Here is an 18,634-nt window from a genome sequence, read left to right as displayed (position 1 = left end):
CACGTATATGCTTTTCTAACATTGGGGCTACGCTAGCTAGACCGCTATATATTCATATCCATATGGCTATGGTTGCTGGCACCCACTGTAGGAATCCTGCATCAAGTCATCCACTGGCAAAAGAATGTGTACTCTTCCCCCCCCCCCCAAAAAAAAATGTTAAAAAAAAAAAAAAAATTCCACTGCGATTGGCTGGCGACCGGTTCAGAGTGTAGGGATGGGCTCCGGCACTCCCCTCCACCCTCGTGAGGATGAGCGGCAAAGAAAATGGATGGATGGGGAAAAAAAATCCCATCATATTTGGCAAGTGAGGACATAGGGAAGTGGAGAGGATTCAGGAATGGACCCCCCCCCCCCCGAACCCCCCACCCACGACATCTTCTGGCCCAACAGCGCGTGAGATTATTCAATGCAAGTGGAGCTGTTATTATTTTAGTTGATTTCATAATTGCGCAGCTGTGAAAAGGCGCCGAGCGTTGCCAGGTGACACAAGCCGACGCCCTGCGCACACCAGTCAGCCGCAGATGACACTCGCCGTCGTCCCCCCCCCCCCCCGTGTTACACCGGAGTCAGGTGAGCGTCATTGGCGTGCGGCGTTCAATTGCAGCGCTTCGCAGACGGAGACATGGACGCCTCGTACGAGTGGGGCTTGGCGGTCAAGCAAATGGGCCTGGTGGAGCAGCACTTTTTCATCGACTACGGACAAGAGGAAATAGTCGATTACCGAGACTCCGGCCAACTTGTGGCGGCCCTGAAACAAAAGGAGGAAGAGGTTATTTTGGCTGCCCAGCTGGGGAACGCGTTGCTGCTGGAGAACCGACAGCTCCGGGAGCAGGGCGACCAACTCCACGAGAAGTACGCGGATAAGCTGGAGGTAAGACTTGTTCAAATATGGATGTGGAGTTTGAGCTTGTTTTTTTTTTTTTTTTGTTGGGAGGGGTCCGATAGTTATTATTTATGCACGGAAAAAGCCTCACTATTTATTAAATCGACGCGATTCTCTCCCCGCTGAGATCCAAGAAGTCCTAAAACGCCACAGAAATTGAAATAACTTGCACGATTCAACGGGTCGACGAACCACACTCACTTTGCCTATCTCTGCACAATTGTGGATACATTAATCATACATGATATACGTTTTTTCAATGATCGCGTTAACGGTTGAGAAACAACACCGCATGCACCGTTAGCACCCAAAACAGTGCACGTACATTTCCGCAATGTCTTTGAGCTCCAATACAGCCAGCATCTGTCATTTGTCTTCTTTTTTTTTTTAATGCATATTTCAATATGTTCTGTATGTTTATTATATCACTAGCAATGTTTTCGAATGTTGGTTCCCTTCTTTCGCTACATGAGAGGGGACTTTTATTTCTTTATCACAAAACGCGCATCGCATAATTGCAACATAAACAGCAGTAAAGCACTTTGTACTTTATTTGTAGAGCGCATTTCATACACGAGGTAACATGATTAAAGGCGTTTGAAAACAAAGAGATGAAACATTTCAAACGGGATCCAAAAAAAAAAATAAATAAAAAAGACCCAAAAAATACAATTAAAACCGCACGCAGTGCAAAAAAAGTGGATATATTCTTAAAAAGCATGAGAAAAACGAAGAGTTTTCAACTTGGATTAGAAAAAAAAAAAAACATTCACACTTGGGGCTGACCTCAACTTATTCCATTTTGCGTGCAGCATAATTCATAGCGAAAAGTTGCTTCATCGTGTTTGACCTGAGTCAAGCCGATCAGTCGACAGCGTGAGGGTGATGATGTTATTGTGGCGATGACGAGTCATAAAAACATTCCAGTTCACGTGCACGTAATTGAATCCCTGCACTGAAGTGTAGCAGTGAGTTGACATATTTCTGCTTTCCACGGCGTTGCACCTCAAACAGGAGCTGGAACAGAGCAACCACGAACTCCGCTTGAAGCTGGAGAGCTGCCAGTCTCAGTGGGCGAGTCAGGTGGGCGACCTGGAGAGCGATGCCGGGGACCTGAGCGCTCGGGTGCAGCAGCTCACTCGGGCCCTCCGCCGGGCTGAGAGGGACCAGACCCGAGCTCAGGTGGAGTTCGGCGAGAACGCACAGCGACTGCAGGACAAGCTCAACGCTGTGAGTCCGACTCCCCCCCCACCTCCACCCCGAAAGTCCCCGTAGTGTGCGCGAAAGGCCCTCGAGGTGATCCTGTAACAACGGACGCTAGCGCTGACCCGGTCCGACCTCCCGCGTTGATCCTCCCCGGTATCAACGCGCATGGCCTCGGTTTTGGAGTTTTTGTGCTAAATATATAAACCTCAGAGACCGGTAGAGCGGTCTAACGGGAATGGGCGCTCACAAAATCTCCTTCACTAGTCTCACAATTTGCCATCTTGCGTAATAATAATAATAATAATAATAACAATAACACCACCCGGAGAAGCTGCGCCAGGGCGGACGTGTTTGTGGATGTGAAACTCGACTCATGACTCGGTTGCCTCAAGGTGTGATTAAATTAGATCCATACATCACGATTGACAGCGTGGGGCAAACGGCTTCAAAACATGAACCAAGACTTGTGAAATCATAATCTCCTTTGTGGATGGACAGAAAGTTATGAATACTTCACTGTCAATGAATTGCAGGCATGAAATTGAGTACGGTAGCCAGAATGTATGTTTTGCAAGACTTTATAGTTCTGTATCAGGATTCTTGAGGTGGTTTTGGTGCAAAACGTCCATCTTTATAGATCTTACGCAATCGCATACGACCGAATGGAAAAATATCGGTGGCAGTTTTCTGCTGACTCAGCCTCGTCGGTGCGCAGTCAAACATTAATAGTTCCAAGCTAAGGAAGTCGTGCGTACTGCGAGGATAATCAAAGCGGTGACGTATTTGAAGGACTTCTTATCACCTCGTGTGCAAAGGGGGCTGATTGGACTTGGCGAGACCAAGAAGGAAGTGTAAAATTGTTCAAGAATATTTCCCTAGATGTAGAAATGTTCAAAGAAAAGTTTCTTGCGCAGAAGCCGTCGAGTTCCTGCGAAGTTAAAAATGAATCCGAAGCAAAACTCTCCTCCCTTCCCTCCCCCGTGTCAAGGTCCACGGAATAACAGACTGCGACTGGGATGTGTTGCCATCCGAGGGCTAACTGTGGACCCCGCAGCCCCTTGAAGTGCAGGAAAAAGCCAATTTAGATAAATAAAATTATTTAAAAACAAAACAAAAAAAAACATGTTCGTGAAGGCAAAGGAAATGGAGGAACTGTTTTCTTTGGCTTCAGATATCTTGTAAAAGAGTATAAAGTATAGCGAGGAAGCTCATGTCGAACGACATCTTTTTACCTGACCTGGTTCTGCTGGGCCTTTGGTACGTACACCGTAGTAGTTTTGTGTGTGCAAACCGCTTAGAAATATGTATTTGGTTGGTGATTTCTCTGCTCTAGCAATGCTTCTTTCCATTGTCCCAATCAGTACTTTTGGTATTCTGTATCGTTCCGGGCAGGGGTTGCAAATTTGCAACAGGTTTAATATAATCAAAAATTTGAAGTTTAAGTGTATCGTTTTTCCGAAAGTAGCCCATTTTTCTCTCTGCAAAATTTAATCTGATCCAGAGGAGGTTAAATGGTTTAAGCGTAATCAATGACAAGACCGTGGCAATTCGACATGGCATCACCATACTGACTCGCAGAAATTTGCCGACTCCTTCTCATGCTGGTCGCCGGTCTCGTTACTTGCTGTTGTGGGACGGTGTCACCCCCCCTGTCAAACCCCCCCCGGGGGAAATAAGAACAATGGCCGACGTGGTTGTGGTGGTCGCTGTAACGTCCAAAGCGCGCCCAAAACGTGTTCATTGGGGTTGAGGTCAGAACTGTTTGCGGGCCACAACGTTAAATCCGACAACGTAAAATGTGTTGGCAAGAAGCAGAGTTCAAACCCAGAAATCATCTGCCAAGCACGTATTTATGAACTTTTTTTTTTTTTTTGGGTTGGGGGGATTTTTGTTGTCCGGATCACGTGGAGCAAAATAGACGTGAACAGGAAAGGTTTGCTTTACCGTTGAGGAAATGTTTGTATGCGGCCGGACCGGGACTGTTTGGATAGTCGCTCAAGTGTTGAGAAGTATGCAATCAGATATGACGGATTGTTTATCTGCCGCTCTGTTCGCTGTTAGCCGCTAGTGCTCTGCGAGTTTTACCTGTGGGAACACGAAAATGAAAGTTGGGGCACCCCCGTCTTAACGGGCTTTTGTTCTGACAGGAAATTTATTAGGAATTTGATTTTGCAAACATATCAGGAGAGAGAGAGACAAACAGTTGTTGAATGACAAGATACAAATGTTTATTTTTCTCCGTTGTGTGAAACGTTTGCTTAGCTTAAACCAATTTTGCAAAAGAAGTAACAACAGCGTATGAAGTACACTGATATTGGCACACTACGATCAAACTGGTGGAGTCTCTAATGTGGCAATAATGTTCCAGTTGAAGTTTGTACGGGTCAACCATACAGGAGTGATTATTTCTTTTTATATCACTCTGATCAATTATTAACTTTATTATACAATCAAAGTGAACAATGCGGCAGTTTCGGCAACACTTGATGAAGTTGGCAGGACATTTTCTTATCATTGGTGTTGTGTCCCGCATACACTCACATAATCAATCAATAATCAATCTCATAAATAAAACACTGCCAATGAGGTTAATAGGACAACTGAATAGATGAACTGTTAACGATCAAAACAACACTCTGAGGTTCTGAAATATTTGAGTGCCAAAGTATAAGATGGATTGATTGGAATACAAGATATATATATATTTGACTCACGTATTTTCTGAATCTTGAAGGACGTTATTCGCGAGTTTCCGTGTGGCCTATATGAATGAAACGTGAGCCCCCACTCTTGTTAAATCACAAGTTAACTACGTTTAACCAAAGTTTTTCAACCACAAAATTTTATGGGACCGTCGAACCAACCAAATGAAAATTAAAAAAACAATTAAAAGAAATTAAATTTGGCAGTCTCAAATGGGCGTACGGAGTGATTTCCAATATTTTAGGACTCAAGTGAACAACAGTCAGAGCCAATATCCCCATGCGAAGACCCAAAAGGAACAGCGGAGAACTTTGACGGAATTGGTGAAGTCTCCCATCAAGGAGGACTCAAAAACGGTTGGTCTTGTGAGATCTTAAAATTGGCGTGGTGATCCGATCTATGAAGTAGGGACGTATACAAGTACCTTTCACGGCATGATAAATGTGTAATTTGGGTTTTGAAGTGAAATCCCACCCTTTCCCTGCACTCCCCCAGAGGGACTCGGCGGTAGCTTGGCTTGTCATCTGCTATGCACTGGCGCTTGGCTTGTGGACTCGACTCGGGGGTGGGGGCCACATGGGGGGGGGGGGGGGAGTGGGGGGTGGGGGGGGTGATCATCGCCGTCTTTGTTCTGCTGACAAACGGAGCGTTCTCCTTCCACTGATTGTCATCGGGTCGCTGCCTCTATTGTGAGACGGCTCGACGTCGACGAGACCAGCCAGTACTGACAACATCTCCGTGAATGCGGCGTCTTTGCCTCGTCGTCTGCCTGCTAGCCACATTTTGCATTTTGCTTTTGTTCATTATGTGCGATATTTTATGACACGCTCAGCCGGGCCTGCCTCACTTCCTGTTTCCACGCCTTTAAACACGTCGACACAAGCTGACCCCTTCCACTCACTTGATGCACAATAATTGGACTGACAACCACCTTGTTGTAGAATCTTGGACATTTTTGAACATTTTTTTTTTTTTATGGTCGCACCACAAAGCCATTCATTCCTTTTGTATTTACACATTCTTTTCTGTCTTTTTAAAAAATTTCTGCCTCGTGTTTTTATTTTTCACGCCACATCTCGTTCATCTATTTTTTGAACATTTTTCATTTATTTTTTTTATAGTCGCACCACGAAGGTATTAATTCCTTTATTATTTACACATTCTTTTCTCTATTTTCTAAAAAATTCTGGCTCATGTTTTTATTTTTCACGCCACATCGCTTTCATCTAATTTTCGACATTTAAAAATTTTTTTTATAGTCGCACCACAAAGGCATTCATTCCTTTTGTATTTACACATTTTTTTCTGTCTTTTTTAAAAATTTCTGACTCGTTTATTTTTCACGCCACTTCTCATTCATCTATTTTTAGACATTTTTGAATGAACTTTTTTTTTAGTCACACCACAAAGGCATTAATTCCTTTTGTATTGATACATTCTTTTCTCTCTTTTCGAAAAATTTCTGCCTCGTGTTTTTATTTTTCACGCCACATCTCGTTCATCTATTTTTTGAACATTTTTCATTTATTTTTTTTATAGTCGCACCACGAAGGTATTAATTCCTTTATTATTTACACATTCTTTTCTCTATTTTCTAAAAAATTCTGGCTCATGTTTTTATTTTTCACGCCACATCGCTTTCATCTACTTTTCGACATTTTTGAACACATTTTTTTATAGTCGCACCACAAAGGCATTCATTCCTTTATTATTTACACATTCATTTCTGTATTTTCTAAAAAATTCTGGCTCATGTTTTTATTTTTCACACCACATCTCTTTCATCTATTTTTAGACATTTTTGAACGAATTTTTTTTTATAGTCGCACCGCAAAAGCATTAATTCCTTTTGTATTGATACATTCTTTTCTCTATTTTCTAAAAAATTGTGGCTCGTTTTTTTATTTTTCACGCCACATCTCTTTCATCTGTTTTTAACCATTTTTGAACATATTTTTTTATTGTCGCACCACAAAGGCATTCATTCCTTTTGTATTTTGGATTCACATTTTTTTTCTCTATTTTCTAAAAAATTCTGGCTCGTGTTTTTATTTTTCTTTCATCTATTTTTAGACATTTTTGAACAAATTTTTTTCATAGTCGCACCACGAAGGCGTTAATTCCTTTATTTACACATTCTTTTCTCTATTTTGTAAAAAATTCTGGCTCGTTTTTTCATTTTTCACACCACATCTCTTTCATCTATTTTTAGACATTTTTGAACTTTTTTTTTTTAACACGTCAGTATTGTTCCTTTGTCCTTGCTTCGTGTTTCTTGAAGTGACGATTTTAAACGTGGGACCAGCATGAGGCCGCTATTGTGTTGTGGAATGCGAGCAAACAAACCCCACACCGCTCAGAGCCGGTGTGGGGGGGGAAAAAAAATCCATGAGCTGTATTTTTATTTATGAATTAAGTGGCTTGTATGTATATTATATCCTAACTGAGGGGCCTGGACTTGTAAAGAAATATTCTGACCGGATTTAAAAACAATTAAAGTGAGCACAAATAATGGAATAATCCAATTGACTGTATTTTTCTGCGCATTTGAGCAGATATTTATAAGTCAAGGTGTGAAAACAAAAGTGACAATTTCTATAGTTTTGATCAACGGCAGGTGTGGAAGCTTTTAGAACGTCGGAACGCCCAACGTCAAAGCCTCTTCGGCCGACCCCAGCGGAGATTTGGAAGTGCTGTACGCACAAGTATCGATAGATAAATATATCGTACTGGCTAGCTTTTTTTTTTTTTTTTTACTGTGGCCATTGCGGCCTCGATCATATTAAACCTCAGACCTCTGAGAAGTTTTACATCTAAAGACCAAACAAATTCCCTCATTTTGATGATGATGATGATTATTATTATTATTTTTACATCTCTCGAAGTAAAAAAAAAAAAAAACAACACGCGTGACGATATCCGGGCGCACTTGCGTACTGTTCGCAGGCGATGGAAGTGGAGCGGGTCATGGCGAGCGAGTTGCAGAGGCTAAAAGGAGACCTGAAAAAAACTACAAACCAAAACCTGCCCCGGGACGAGAAGGAGGAGGAGGAGGTCATCAGCGCCATGAGAGAGCAGGTAAATCAAAATCAAATGAAAAGCGTTGGCCACACGGTTCTGAGGTCCCGGGGTTCAAACCCGGACCCGCAACAACAGTAATTGGAGGCTCTAAATTGCCCGTAGGTGTGATTGTGAATGGGACTGTTTGTCTCAATCTGGCCTGCGATTGGCTGGCGACCAGTTCAGGGTGTACCCCGCCTTCTGCGCTCCCGCGAGCCTCGTGAGGATAAGCGGCTCAGAAGGATGAAAGCAAACGTGGATACAAAATTGTGGTTTAATCAAGCGTTTGGCGTAACATGTATGTGGAATCAAATGACAAAGACAGATATTGTCAATAGGAAGGAATAAATACATTTATGAAAATACTTTTCTTACTCGAACCGAATTCCCCACATGAGCAGAAATACTACAAACGGTCATTTTGCCGCCGTCGTCCTGTTCCAATCTCGGATGACCGAGTCGTGCTTTTGGGTTTGCGTCCAGGTGCCGCGCCTCACGCAAAGGGAAGAAGTTCTGGAGGAGCGTTTGGAGCGCGTCTGCCAGGAGAACGCCGACTTGAGAGCCGACTTGACGTCTTTGCAAACGCGTCTGGCGGCGCGCGACCGGCGGGTACGCCGACGCGCGTTCTGCAAACGTCTTGCGATGACAGAAGGAATTTGAAACGGCACCGCGGCGACCTCAGCTTGGGCGCGAATGACGGCTCAACTTGTCTATTTGTGCTATTTTCTGCGACTTTCACCCGCAGGTCGGGATTCCGCGCATTCCTTCCGTTTCATCTTCGCCGAAAGTAGGAATCCGGCACGTCGGGATTTCCGTCGAACTGGAAGAGTTCCGCATGAGTAAAGCAAAAAAAAAAAAAATGATAGAGGAACCAATGGCCTTGGGTGTCGTAATATGATGCAGCCCGTTAAAAACATTCTTTCCGTGAAGAAAATTCTTCAACGCTTTAAAGTAGCTGTAAATATGGCAGCAACACATAAGCACAGCACTAACGCTAGCGTAGTGCTAACAAGGCAGGTTGAAAAAAAAAAAAAACATAGCGGGAAAAATCACTTCAACGTGGCAGTAACGCAGCAGCAACACGCCAGCACAGTGCTAATGCTAGCGCATTGCTAACAGGGCAAATTTAAAAAAAAAAAAAACATTGCGGTAAAAATCACTTCAACACGGCAGTAACGCAGCAGCAACACGCTAGCACAGCACTAACGTAAGCGCAGCGCTAACAGGGCCCGTTAGAAAAACATACCGGTAAAAGTCACTTCCTCGGCATGTCTCACTCTAAGCTTTTCCGCTCGAGTGCCCCCTGGCGGCCGCTAGGAAAAAAAATGCACAAATTGGCCGCATCACCGCATAAGTCGCAGGGTTGAAAGCGTGTTAAAAAAAAAAAAAAAGTTGCGGCTTGAAGGCCAGAAATTACGACATGTATTTTTATTGTATTTGTCTGAAATGTTGGTTTCTAGTTCTGATCAAGGTGGTTGTGTATGAAAATGATCATCGTTGCGAAAATACTTTTGCGTGCTACGTTTCTGCCTCACGTGTGTTGTTTTTGTTTTTTCAGCTCTCTGAAGCGCTGCAGGATCTGGAGGCGGCGCAGGGTCGCTCGCGGCAGCTTCAAGCCCAGTTGGAGGAGCTGGAAGAACAGGTCTCCCTCCAAGAGTCCAAAGACCTCGGCGATGCGTCCCTCCTTTCCGAGCTGGACGTGGCTGACCGAGGAGTCGCTAAAGCGGAGGTACCCAAATACAGACGGAATATATTCTGTATCTATTTTTGTTCTAATAATGATCTGCTCGGCTTTCGTCGATTCACTCAACTAAACGAGACAAAACTGCAACAAATCACCTCCTCCCTTTGTCATCTGCGTACTTTTAAGTACTACAAGTACTATAATTGACGCTCATAAAGGTACACGAAGAGCCTCTCGGAGGATTTAAAGTTTGGAACCTTGCCAGATTTTGGACACGCGCTATAAATTTTGTTCTCACGCTCCGCCAGAGGCTTCGGGTGATTATCGTTCCAGTGGCTTATGTGGCGCACGTCGATGTTCATTTTATGTCACGAGTGACATTAATTTTCATTTTTGAGGGGCTACGCCCAGTTGCGTGAGTTTTTCCTTTTGGACGAGTCTCTCTTTGCGCCGATACCAAAATGGAGGATTTTTGTCAGGGTATTTCCTGTTAGCTGCTGTCTGCTCTCACCCTCCATAAATCCTACGGCTGAAATTTCAAATATTGGATCACCTCGACGCTTATATTTCAAGATATGCAATAATCACACGATGTACCGTACTTCGCTCTGCCGGAGAAACTTCAGAACGCGACGCGAGAACATTTCGTTCCGCACGTTTGAACGTGACGCTGGGCGTGAAGGCGCCGAAGGTCCAATTAAGAGATGAAACCGCTTGATGAAGGGACGCAATTGACATATGGGAAGGTTATTATTATTTATTTTTTTTGGGGTTAATTATGTCTGGAGGAAAAGTGAAGAACACGGGCAGACTGCCGAGCCCGCCAATCGTCGGCAAGCCTGCTCGCACGCACCCACCGCAGGAACATAAAACGTAGCTTTTATGACTCATTCAATGGGTTTCCTGTTTGTCCGCCGCATTGTTGGAGCATTTCCTTGTTTTTCAGCCTCCGCCATACGCAAACGCCGCTTACCGCATCTTTGCTACTTTATTATTTTCCGTAATTTTTCACACGCTCTCAATCCTGCGGCTTATGCGTTGATGCGGTTAATTTTGTGCACTTTTTGTCCGACGGCCGCGAGGGGGCACTCGAGCGGAAAAGGTAAGACCGGTGGAATACACGTGCCGAGGAAGTGACTTTTACCGGTCCGGCCCTGCTGCGCTAGCATGTTACTGCTGTTTCTTTTGCTATTTTTAATTTTATATTTCTATTTTTACCTGTATGTTGTTTTTTTTTTTACCCCCGTTCGTGCGGCGCTACCATTAGCGTTAGCGTGGCGGCGTCAGCGTTAGCATGGGAGCACTAGCGTTTCTTTGATGATCTCTTCAACTATAAACTATTTGAAAGGAACTCATACTTCAAAAATGAGTCACCAACATCGTGCATCAATGTCTTAAAAGGGAATGACCACAGAAATTTGATAGATTCCAAAAATTATATTCATAATTAAATGAAGGTGCATCTTAATAAACTGGAATATCGTGGGGAAAAAAATCCATTGCTGTAGTTGAGTTACCAAAGTTTTCCATTTTCTGAGCTGCCTATCCTTACAAGTGTCGCGGGAGCAGCGCAGTGTATATCGGCTGTCATCGGGCAGGAGGCGGGGTACACCCAGAACTGGTCGCCGGCCAATCGCAGGGCACGCGGAGACGGACAACAGTCGCACTCGCAGTCACACCTACGGGCAATTTAGAGTCTCCAATTAACGTGTTAATGTTTTGGGGATGTGGGAGGAAACCCACCCATGCAAATTCCGCACAAGCGCGGGGGTCAGGATTCCAACCCCGGTCCTCACTGGTCCCAAGGCCAGCGATCTGACTTCATTTTTTGAGAATAATAACAATGTTGTAGTATCATAAAATGTTGTAATACATAATATAATACATACATAATGTTGTCGTACATGAGTTTACGGTAGTGAGGGTGACTTTTTGAATTGAATTAGTGGAATAAACGAAGTTTCCCCGCAATCTTCTAATTCGTTAAGATGTGCATGCTGTAAGGATTTATGTCAACATAACATATTTTTTTTTCTTCTTCTTTTGAAACGTAGCTAACAGAAGAAATGGGGCTGATCCTCGAGTTGCTGCAGCCGCTGGCCCAGAAAAGTCCCGCGCGTGATGAGGATGCGCATCACGAGGACCGCCTGAAGGAGATCCTGCAGCAGCTGAAGGCCGTGGCCCAAAGTGTGGCGGCGCAGGGCTCCGGCACGCAGGTGACACCCCCCCCCCCCCCGAAAATTTCATAATCATATGCATCTCCTGGGGTAGTACAGTGGGGGGGGGGGGGGTGGGGGGGACTCGAAAGCCCAGAACCTAATGGAACATTTTTGAAAAAAAATATGTCACAGCACAACTTGAACAGATTTGCATCGATGCAGGTGGCGAAAGGTGCAAATAAAAAATCAGAATCCCTCAAAAAAAGAGGAAAAAAAAAAATCTAAAATATTCTCATGAAAAATCTTGAATGGAATTGAGGCAAGCCGGGTAGTTAACTTGTATAAAAGTAGCGCCTGAGGTGCGTCATATCCTTATTTTCACATTATGTCAATAAAGTAGTCTTTTATGTGCGCAATACATGAACAACATGTTTTATACTTTCATAATTACTGAAATGGTTTGACCATTAATGTTGCATTTTTTTTCGTTGCACTCTACGGAAGAAGTTTCTTTCAAAATCGGAAAAATGTGCAGGTAAATGCGCGTTGCTGAACAAAATGGTTTTCACCTCAGAGCTTCCACTGTGTCAAGTGGTTGGAACGTCTGCCCCGCAGTTCTGAGGCCCGGGGTTCAAATCCTGGCCTCTTCTCTGGGTACTCCGGTTTCCTCCCACGTTCCAAAAACACGCACGCCAGGTTAGTCGGTGACTCTAAATTGCCTGTAGGTGCGAACGGCCGTTTGTTTATATTTTCCCCTGCGATTGGCCGGCGACCAGTTCAGGGTGTACCCCGCCTCCTGCCCGCCGACAGCGGGGATGGGCTCCGTCACTGCCGCGCCCCTTGTGAGGATAAGCAGCTCAAAAAATGGATGCATGGATGGAGAGTTTCCACTGTGTCGACCGGTTAGAGCGTCTGCCACGCAGTTCTCAGGGCCGGGGTTCAAATCCCGGCCCCGCCTGTACCTGCGCCGGTTTTCTCCGGGTACTCCGGTTTCCTCCCACGTTCCAAAAACACGCACGTCAGGTTAATCGGTGACTCTAAATTGCCTGTAGGTGCGAACGGCCGTTTGTTTATATTTTCCCCTGCGATTGGCCGGCGACCAGTTCAGGGTGTACCCCGCCTCCTGCCCGCCGACAGCGGGGATCGGCTCCGTCACTGCCGCGCCCCTTGTGAGGATAAGCAGCTCAAAAAATGGATGCATGGATGGAGAGTTTCCACTGTGTCGACCGGTTAGAGCGTCTGCCTCGCAGTTCTCAGGGCCGGGGTTCAAATCCCGGCCCCGCCTGTACCTGCGCCGGTTTTCTCCGGGTACTCCGGTTTCCTCCCACGTTCCAAAAACACGCACGCCAGGTTAGTCGGTGACTCGAAATTGCCCGTCGGTGCGAACGGCCGGCGACAGCCGGGATTGGCTCCAGCACTTTCCCTTGTGAGGATGAGCGGCTCAGAAAATGGATTTACGGAGGTTCCACTGCACTGTAGCAAGCCAATCTGTCAGTTTTCAAGTTGTAAAATGGATTCAAGTGTAGCCAGCGAAATATTTGATTGGCGGAGGTGCCGTCTTCTTACGTAATGTGACGTATCTTTTGTCCTCTTAATCTTTTGAGCGTTGGTTAATCATTGCAGCTGAGAAGCTTTCCTCGAATGTGAGTCAACGCGCAGTATTTCACGCCCGGAGCTAAACGCAGGCGAGTACCGCACGTCCGACCGCTCGTTTGCGTGGGGAAACAATCCAAACGGGCCCAAATGTCCGAATCGTTTCACCAAACGCGCTGCTGATCTTTCGCGCGGCGCAAGCCGCGTCGTGCTTTGTTTTCTGGACACGCGATCAGTGTGGGAATTGAAGCACGGCGTTCGGGTGACGCGGTTCTGACCCGCGTGGGTGTGCTCTCGATTCACGTTGCGGTATCGCGCCGTCGTAGGCTGGAGCGTATTCACAAAGAAAGGCGGAAATAAGAGTTGGCTTCTCTTTATCTTTTATCCTAGGAAATTGATCATAGGTAGAGTTCTGAAACGTCTGAAGCACACGCGAAAATTGCAAAATGTTAATTCCAGTTCCAACGTATGGGAATGAAAAACAAACAAACAAACAAAAACCCCTCCGCATCTTGTCTTAAGACCCCCCCCCCCAGCCCCCCCAGCCCCCTTTGAGGTCTCTTTACACTGGATTCACATCCATGCATATTGTTGAATGATGTTCTCATATTTTCTTTTATTTCATGGATTTTGTTTTGAAACTCGTTTCGCAGCGGGGTGGCCACGTGATCCACCAACGCCAATAAGCTGATGCATTATGGGATGTCATGATTTTATACTGGCAAGGGTGTCGCTCTGTTCGCTGTGTGTCTATACCAAAAATAAATACGTCTACATATTTGAGTATTTTCCCTCCAACTACCTGGAAGTAGAGATGCAACACGTATCAACGAGCATCCGTGTTAGAATAATACTTCTTCTTACATGAAAGTTACAGACAATGAGTAGGGAAAAAAAAAAAACCAAAAAACGTGGACCCGTTTTTCTTTTTTCAGAATTTGCAACTGCAGCAGGAAAATGCTGCAATGAGGCAGAAGCTGCACAGCGCCAACGAGCAGGCCGAAGTCGCCCAGCAGGCCATCAGAGACCGAGACGAAGCCATTGTCAAGTCAGTCAACAGTACTTTCCGTTGGCCTCTCAGTTCTGAGGACCGGGGTTCGAATCCCTGTTCTGGATGGAGTTTGCACCTTCTCCCCGTGCCTGCAAGTGTGAATTTTCTCCGTTTCCTCCCGCATCCCAAAAACATCCAACGTTCACCGGACACTCGAAATTGACCCGAGGTGTGCCCCGCGATTGGCTGGCGGCCGGTTCAGGGTGTGCCCTGCCTCCTGCCCGATACCAGCTGGAATTGGTTCCGGCTCTCGTGAGGATAAGCGGCTAAAAAAAAAAATGCATTTTGCTTTTAACTGCTCATCCTCAATAGGGTGTGCCGGGGGCTATCTCGGCTTTCAGGCAGGCTAAATTGTGAACTGATCGGCAGCCAATCGTGGGCCATTTGCGCTCACATTCACACCTACGGACAATTTACGCTTTTCGGTTCACCTTTTTACGTATAAACATCCATCCATTTTCTTTACCGCTTATCCTCACGAGGGTTTTGGGGACTGCTGGAGCCTATCCCAGCTGTCGACGGGTAGGAAGCAGCGTACACCCTGAACTGGTCGCCAGCCGCTCGCGGGCCATTTTTGCACTCACATTCGCACCTACGGACAATTTGCGCTTTTCGGTTCACCTTTTTACGTATAAACATCCATCCATTTTCTTTACCGCTTATCCTCACGAGGGTTTTGGGGACTGCTGGAGCCTATCCCAGCTGTCGACGGGCAGGAAGCGGCGTACACCCTGAACTGGTCGCCAGCCGCTCGCGGGCCATTTTTGCACTCACATTCGCACCTACGGACAATTTGCGCTTTTCGGTTCACCTTTTTACGTATAAACATCCATCCATTTTCTTTACCGCTTATCCTCACGAGGGTTTTGGGGACTGCTGGAGCCTATCCCAGCTGTCGACGGGCAGGAAGCGGCGTACACCCTGAACTGGTCGCCAGCCGCTCGCGGGCCATTTTTGCACTCACATTCGCACCTACGGACAATTTGCGCTTTTCGGTTGACCATTTTGGAATGTGGAAGGAAAACAGAGTTTCTGGGGGGGGGGGGGGGGGGGGGGGGGACTCCACGCAGGCACACATAGCGATCCATCCATCCATTTCCTTTGCCGCTTGTCTCACGAGGGTCGCGGGGAGTGTTGGAGCCTATCCCAACCGTCAACGTGCAGGAATCGGGGTACACCCTGAACTGGTCGCCAGCCGCTCGCGGGCCATTTTTGCACTCACATTCGCACCTACGGACAATTTGCGCTTTTCGGTTCACCTTTTTACGTATAAACATCCATCCATTTTCTTTACCGCTTATCCTCACGAGGGTTTTGGGGACTGCTGGAGCCTATCCCAGCTGTCTACGGGCAGGAAGCGGCGTACACCCTGAACTGGTCGCCAGCCGCTCGCGGGCCATTTTTGCACTCACATTCGCACCTACGGACAATTTGCGCTTTTCGGTTGACCATTTTGGAATGTGGAAGGAAAACAGAGTTTCTGGGGGGGGGGGACTCCACGCAGGCACACATAGCGATCCATCCATCCATTTCCTTTGCCGCTTGTCCTCACGAGGGTCGCGGGGAGTGTTGGAGCCTATCCCAACCGTCAACGGGCAGGAGGCGGGGTACACCCTGAACTGGTCGCCGGCCAAGCGCAGGGCACATGGCGACAAATAGCTGCACTCACAATCACACCTATGGGCAATTTAGAGTGTCCACTGAATTTTGCACGTTTTTGGGGATGTGGGAGGAAAGCGGCGTGCTCACCCGGAGGAAACCCACGCAGGCACGGGGAAAACATGCAAACTCCGCAGAGGCGGGGCTGGCATTGAACCCGGGACCTCAGAACTGTGAGGCCAGGCATCTGTATGGTGATGGCATTCAGCCCAAAATGATGTCAAATTTGAGGAACTTGCGGCACGTAACTGATCTTCTCCCCCCCCCCCCCAGAAAAACCCTGATGGAGGCCGAGTTGGTCCGGAGTAAAGTCGAAATGATGTCACTGAACAATCAATTATTAGACGCCATTCAACGGAAATTGGAACTTTCCCAGGAATTGGAGGCCTGGCAGGTAAGCGAGTCATTTTTTTTTTTTTTTTTAATTTTACGTTGATTCTTCTGGAGTCAGAACTCCTTTTTGACCATTTCCCACATTACAAATGGGACGTTTTAGAGTCTGAACACCAACATTTAAATGCATACTTTTGTCAATGATTCTGTTATTGTCACGCAAAATTAAAGCTCACCTGTGAAAACGCAGGCCATCAACGGCAAGGGAGAAACATTGCCATCTACTGGTCTAATGTTCACATTACAGTTTTTCTCAGTCCTTTTGCTGGTCCGATCATGTTGAGAAACGAGTCCAACTTGCTTTTTTAATTTTTTTTATAGAAATTTATGTGTCTCAGGCGGCAAATGATTCTGTTATTGTCACGCAAAATTAAAGCTCACCTGTGAAAACGCAGGCCATCAACGGCAAGGGAGAAACATTGCCATCTACTGGTCTAATGTTCACATTACAGTTTTTCTCAGTCCTTTTGCTGGCCCGATCATGTTGAGAAACGAGTCCAACTTGCTTTTTTATTTTTTTTTATAGAAATGTATGTGTCTCAGGCGGCAAACCCTTGGCTTCACAGTTCTGATGTCCCGGGTTCGATCCCGGACCCGCCTGTATGGAGTTTGCATGTTCTCCGCGTGCTTGCGTGGCTTTTCTCCGGGCACTCCGGTTTCCTCCCACATTCCAAAAACATGCAACATGAATTGGACACTCTAAATTGCCCGTAGGTGAGGTGTGATTGTTAGTGCGGCTGTTTGTCTCCACGTGCCCTGCGATTGGCTGGCGACCGGTTCAGGGTCTACCCCGCCTCCTGCCCGTTGACAGCTGGGATAGGCTCCAGCACTCCCTTGTGAGGATAAGCGGCAAAGAAAATGGATGGATGGTATGCGTCCCTTGTCTGTCATCCTATTTCTTTAACAATTCTCGTGAAAAATTTGACCCAAATATTTGCAGGTATAAACATTAAAAAAAAAAAATCATCTCCATAATACCACCGTTCACGATTCCTTACGTGTATTTTTTTTTTTTTTGGGGGGTTCGTGATTGTCGACCTGGTTGTGACTTGGGCCTTCGTCAGGACGACATCCAGATCGTCATCAACCAGCAGCTGAGGTCGCAGCAGCAGCCGGAGCCGCCCCAGAAGAAGACGTCGTTCTTCCGCAAGTCCGGCAGGGCCGCCTTCCCCCGGGCCGGAGACGCCCACCAGGACAAGGCCCAGTCCCGGTGGCAGGGCTGGCTGAGACCCGGCAAAGGACCTTCGTATGGAAAATGACGGGTTTGGGTTTTTTTGGGGGGAGGAGGAGGGGGGGGGGGGCTGCTGCTCGTGAAAACCGGCAGGAAATTATGATATGTTGGGGGTGCAACAACTGACAAATTTATGATTTGAATGAACAAATCATCCCATCCGGTGAGCAAACCTGAAACAAGTTTTTTTTTTTTTTTTCCTCTGTGAGGTTCATCCTTAAGATTGTAAATATTAAGTATTGATGATTTATTGATTGACTTTTGTATGGTTTATGTCACAAGCAGCTGAGGTTTTGCTGTTATGGGGGAAAAAAAAGAGAAGAAGCACTTGTAGTACAATTATTATTATTTTGTACTCTGTACTTTGCTCAAAGAGGCAAAAGAAAAAGATTCTCAAATTATTCCAGAGAAGTTTAAGAAGTCAGCACTTACATTTTCGTCATTTTTATTTGCGTTTTTGTAAAGTTATTGTAAGTAACCGCATTGGCCAATTTAATGTTTTTGTTTACCGATCAGCATTCCGTGTTCCGTCACGGTATTGTTTACTTGAAAATGTCTCATTTTCATAATGCCGGTATATGAAAGAAACCTCTTGGTGTGTCTTAGTTGTAATGACAGGAGAGTAAGCTGTAATAATAATTAATATATGGTAATTATTAAACTTCTATGGAAAACTGATTTTTTTTTTCATGCGTATATTCACCCCATTAAAATATCAATGCCATACTTAATGATTGACACTTGAAAAATGTTTTTGAAAATATGGAAATTTGGACAAATTGTTGTGGAGGTAAAATTTTTATGGATTGGAGGCTTTGGTTGATTCTGAGCAGCCAAATATTCCCAAATGTACGAGGGGAAGGATTTTAATTTGACATAAATGCCACATTAATGGTGGCAACAGTTTTGAATCTTGCTCTTGTTTTTAACTTCCATTTTCGTAGCTGCTTACCCTCACAAGGGTCGCGGGGAATGCTGGAGCCAATCCCATCCAACGGGCAGGAGGCAG

At 45.7% G+C, this 18,634-nt stretch overlaps 1 protein-coding gene across 2 annotated transcripts; it reads left to right on the top strand.

The window, feature by feature from the left end:
- The first annotated feature begins 384 nt into the window (after nt 1-384).
- On the top strand, nt 385-18,351 carry si:ch211-235m3.5 (BICD family-like cargo adapter 1). 2 transcript variants are annotated; one of them, XM_061827985.1, is made up of 9 exons: nt 388-874; nt 1,901-2,116; nt 7,742-7,873; nt 8,339-8,464; nt 9,414-9,584; nt 11,594-11,755; nt 14,227-14,339; nt 16,275-16,395; nt 17,459-18,351. In XM_061827985.1, exons 1-9 carry the CDS (start codon nt 626-628, stop codon nt 17,651-17,653), a joined length of 1,485 nt encoding a protein of 494 aa, XP_061683969.1. In that variant the 5' UTR covers nt 388-625; the 3' UTR covers nt 17,654-18,351. The 2 variants fall into 2 exon arrangements, with proteins under 2 accessions (XP_061683970.1, XP_061683969.1); XM_061827986.1 differs by lacking the exon at nt 8,339-8,464 and having other exon boundaries at nt 385-874.
- Nucleotides 18,352-18,634: the final 283 nt, after the last annotated feature.

Source organism: Syngnathoides biaculeatus, chromosome 8 (assembly GCF_019802595.1).
Source record: "Syngnathoides biaculeatus isolate LvHL_M chromosome 8, ASM1980259v1, whole genome shotgun sequence".
Lineage (NCBI taxonomy): Eukaryota > Metazoa > Chordata > Actinopteri > Syngnathiformes > Syngnathidae > Syngnathoides > Syngnathoides biaculeatus.
The sequence above is the reverse complement of the archived record's forward strand: the minus strand, read 5'-3'. Positions and strand labels throughout refer to the sequence as shown.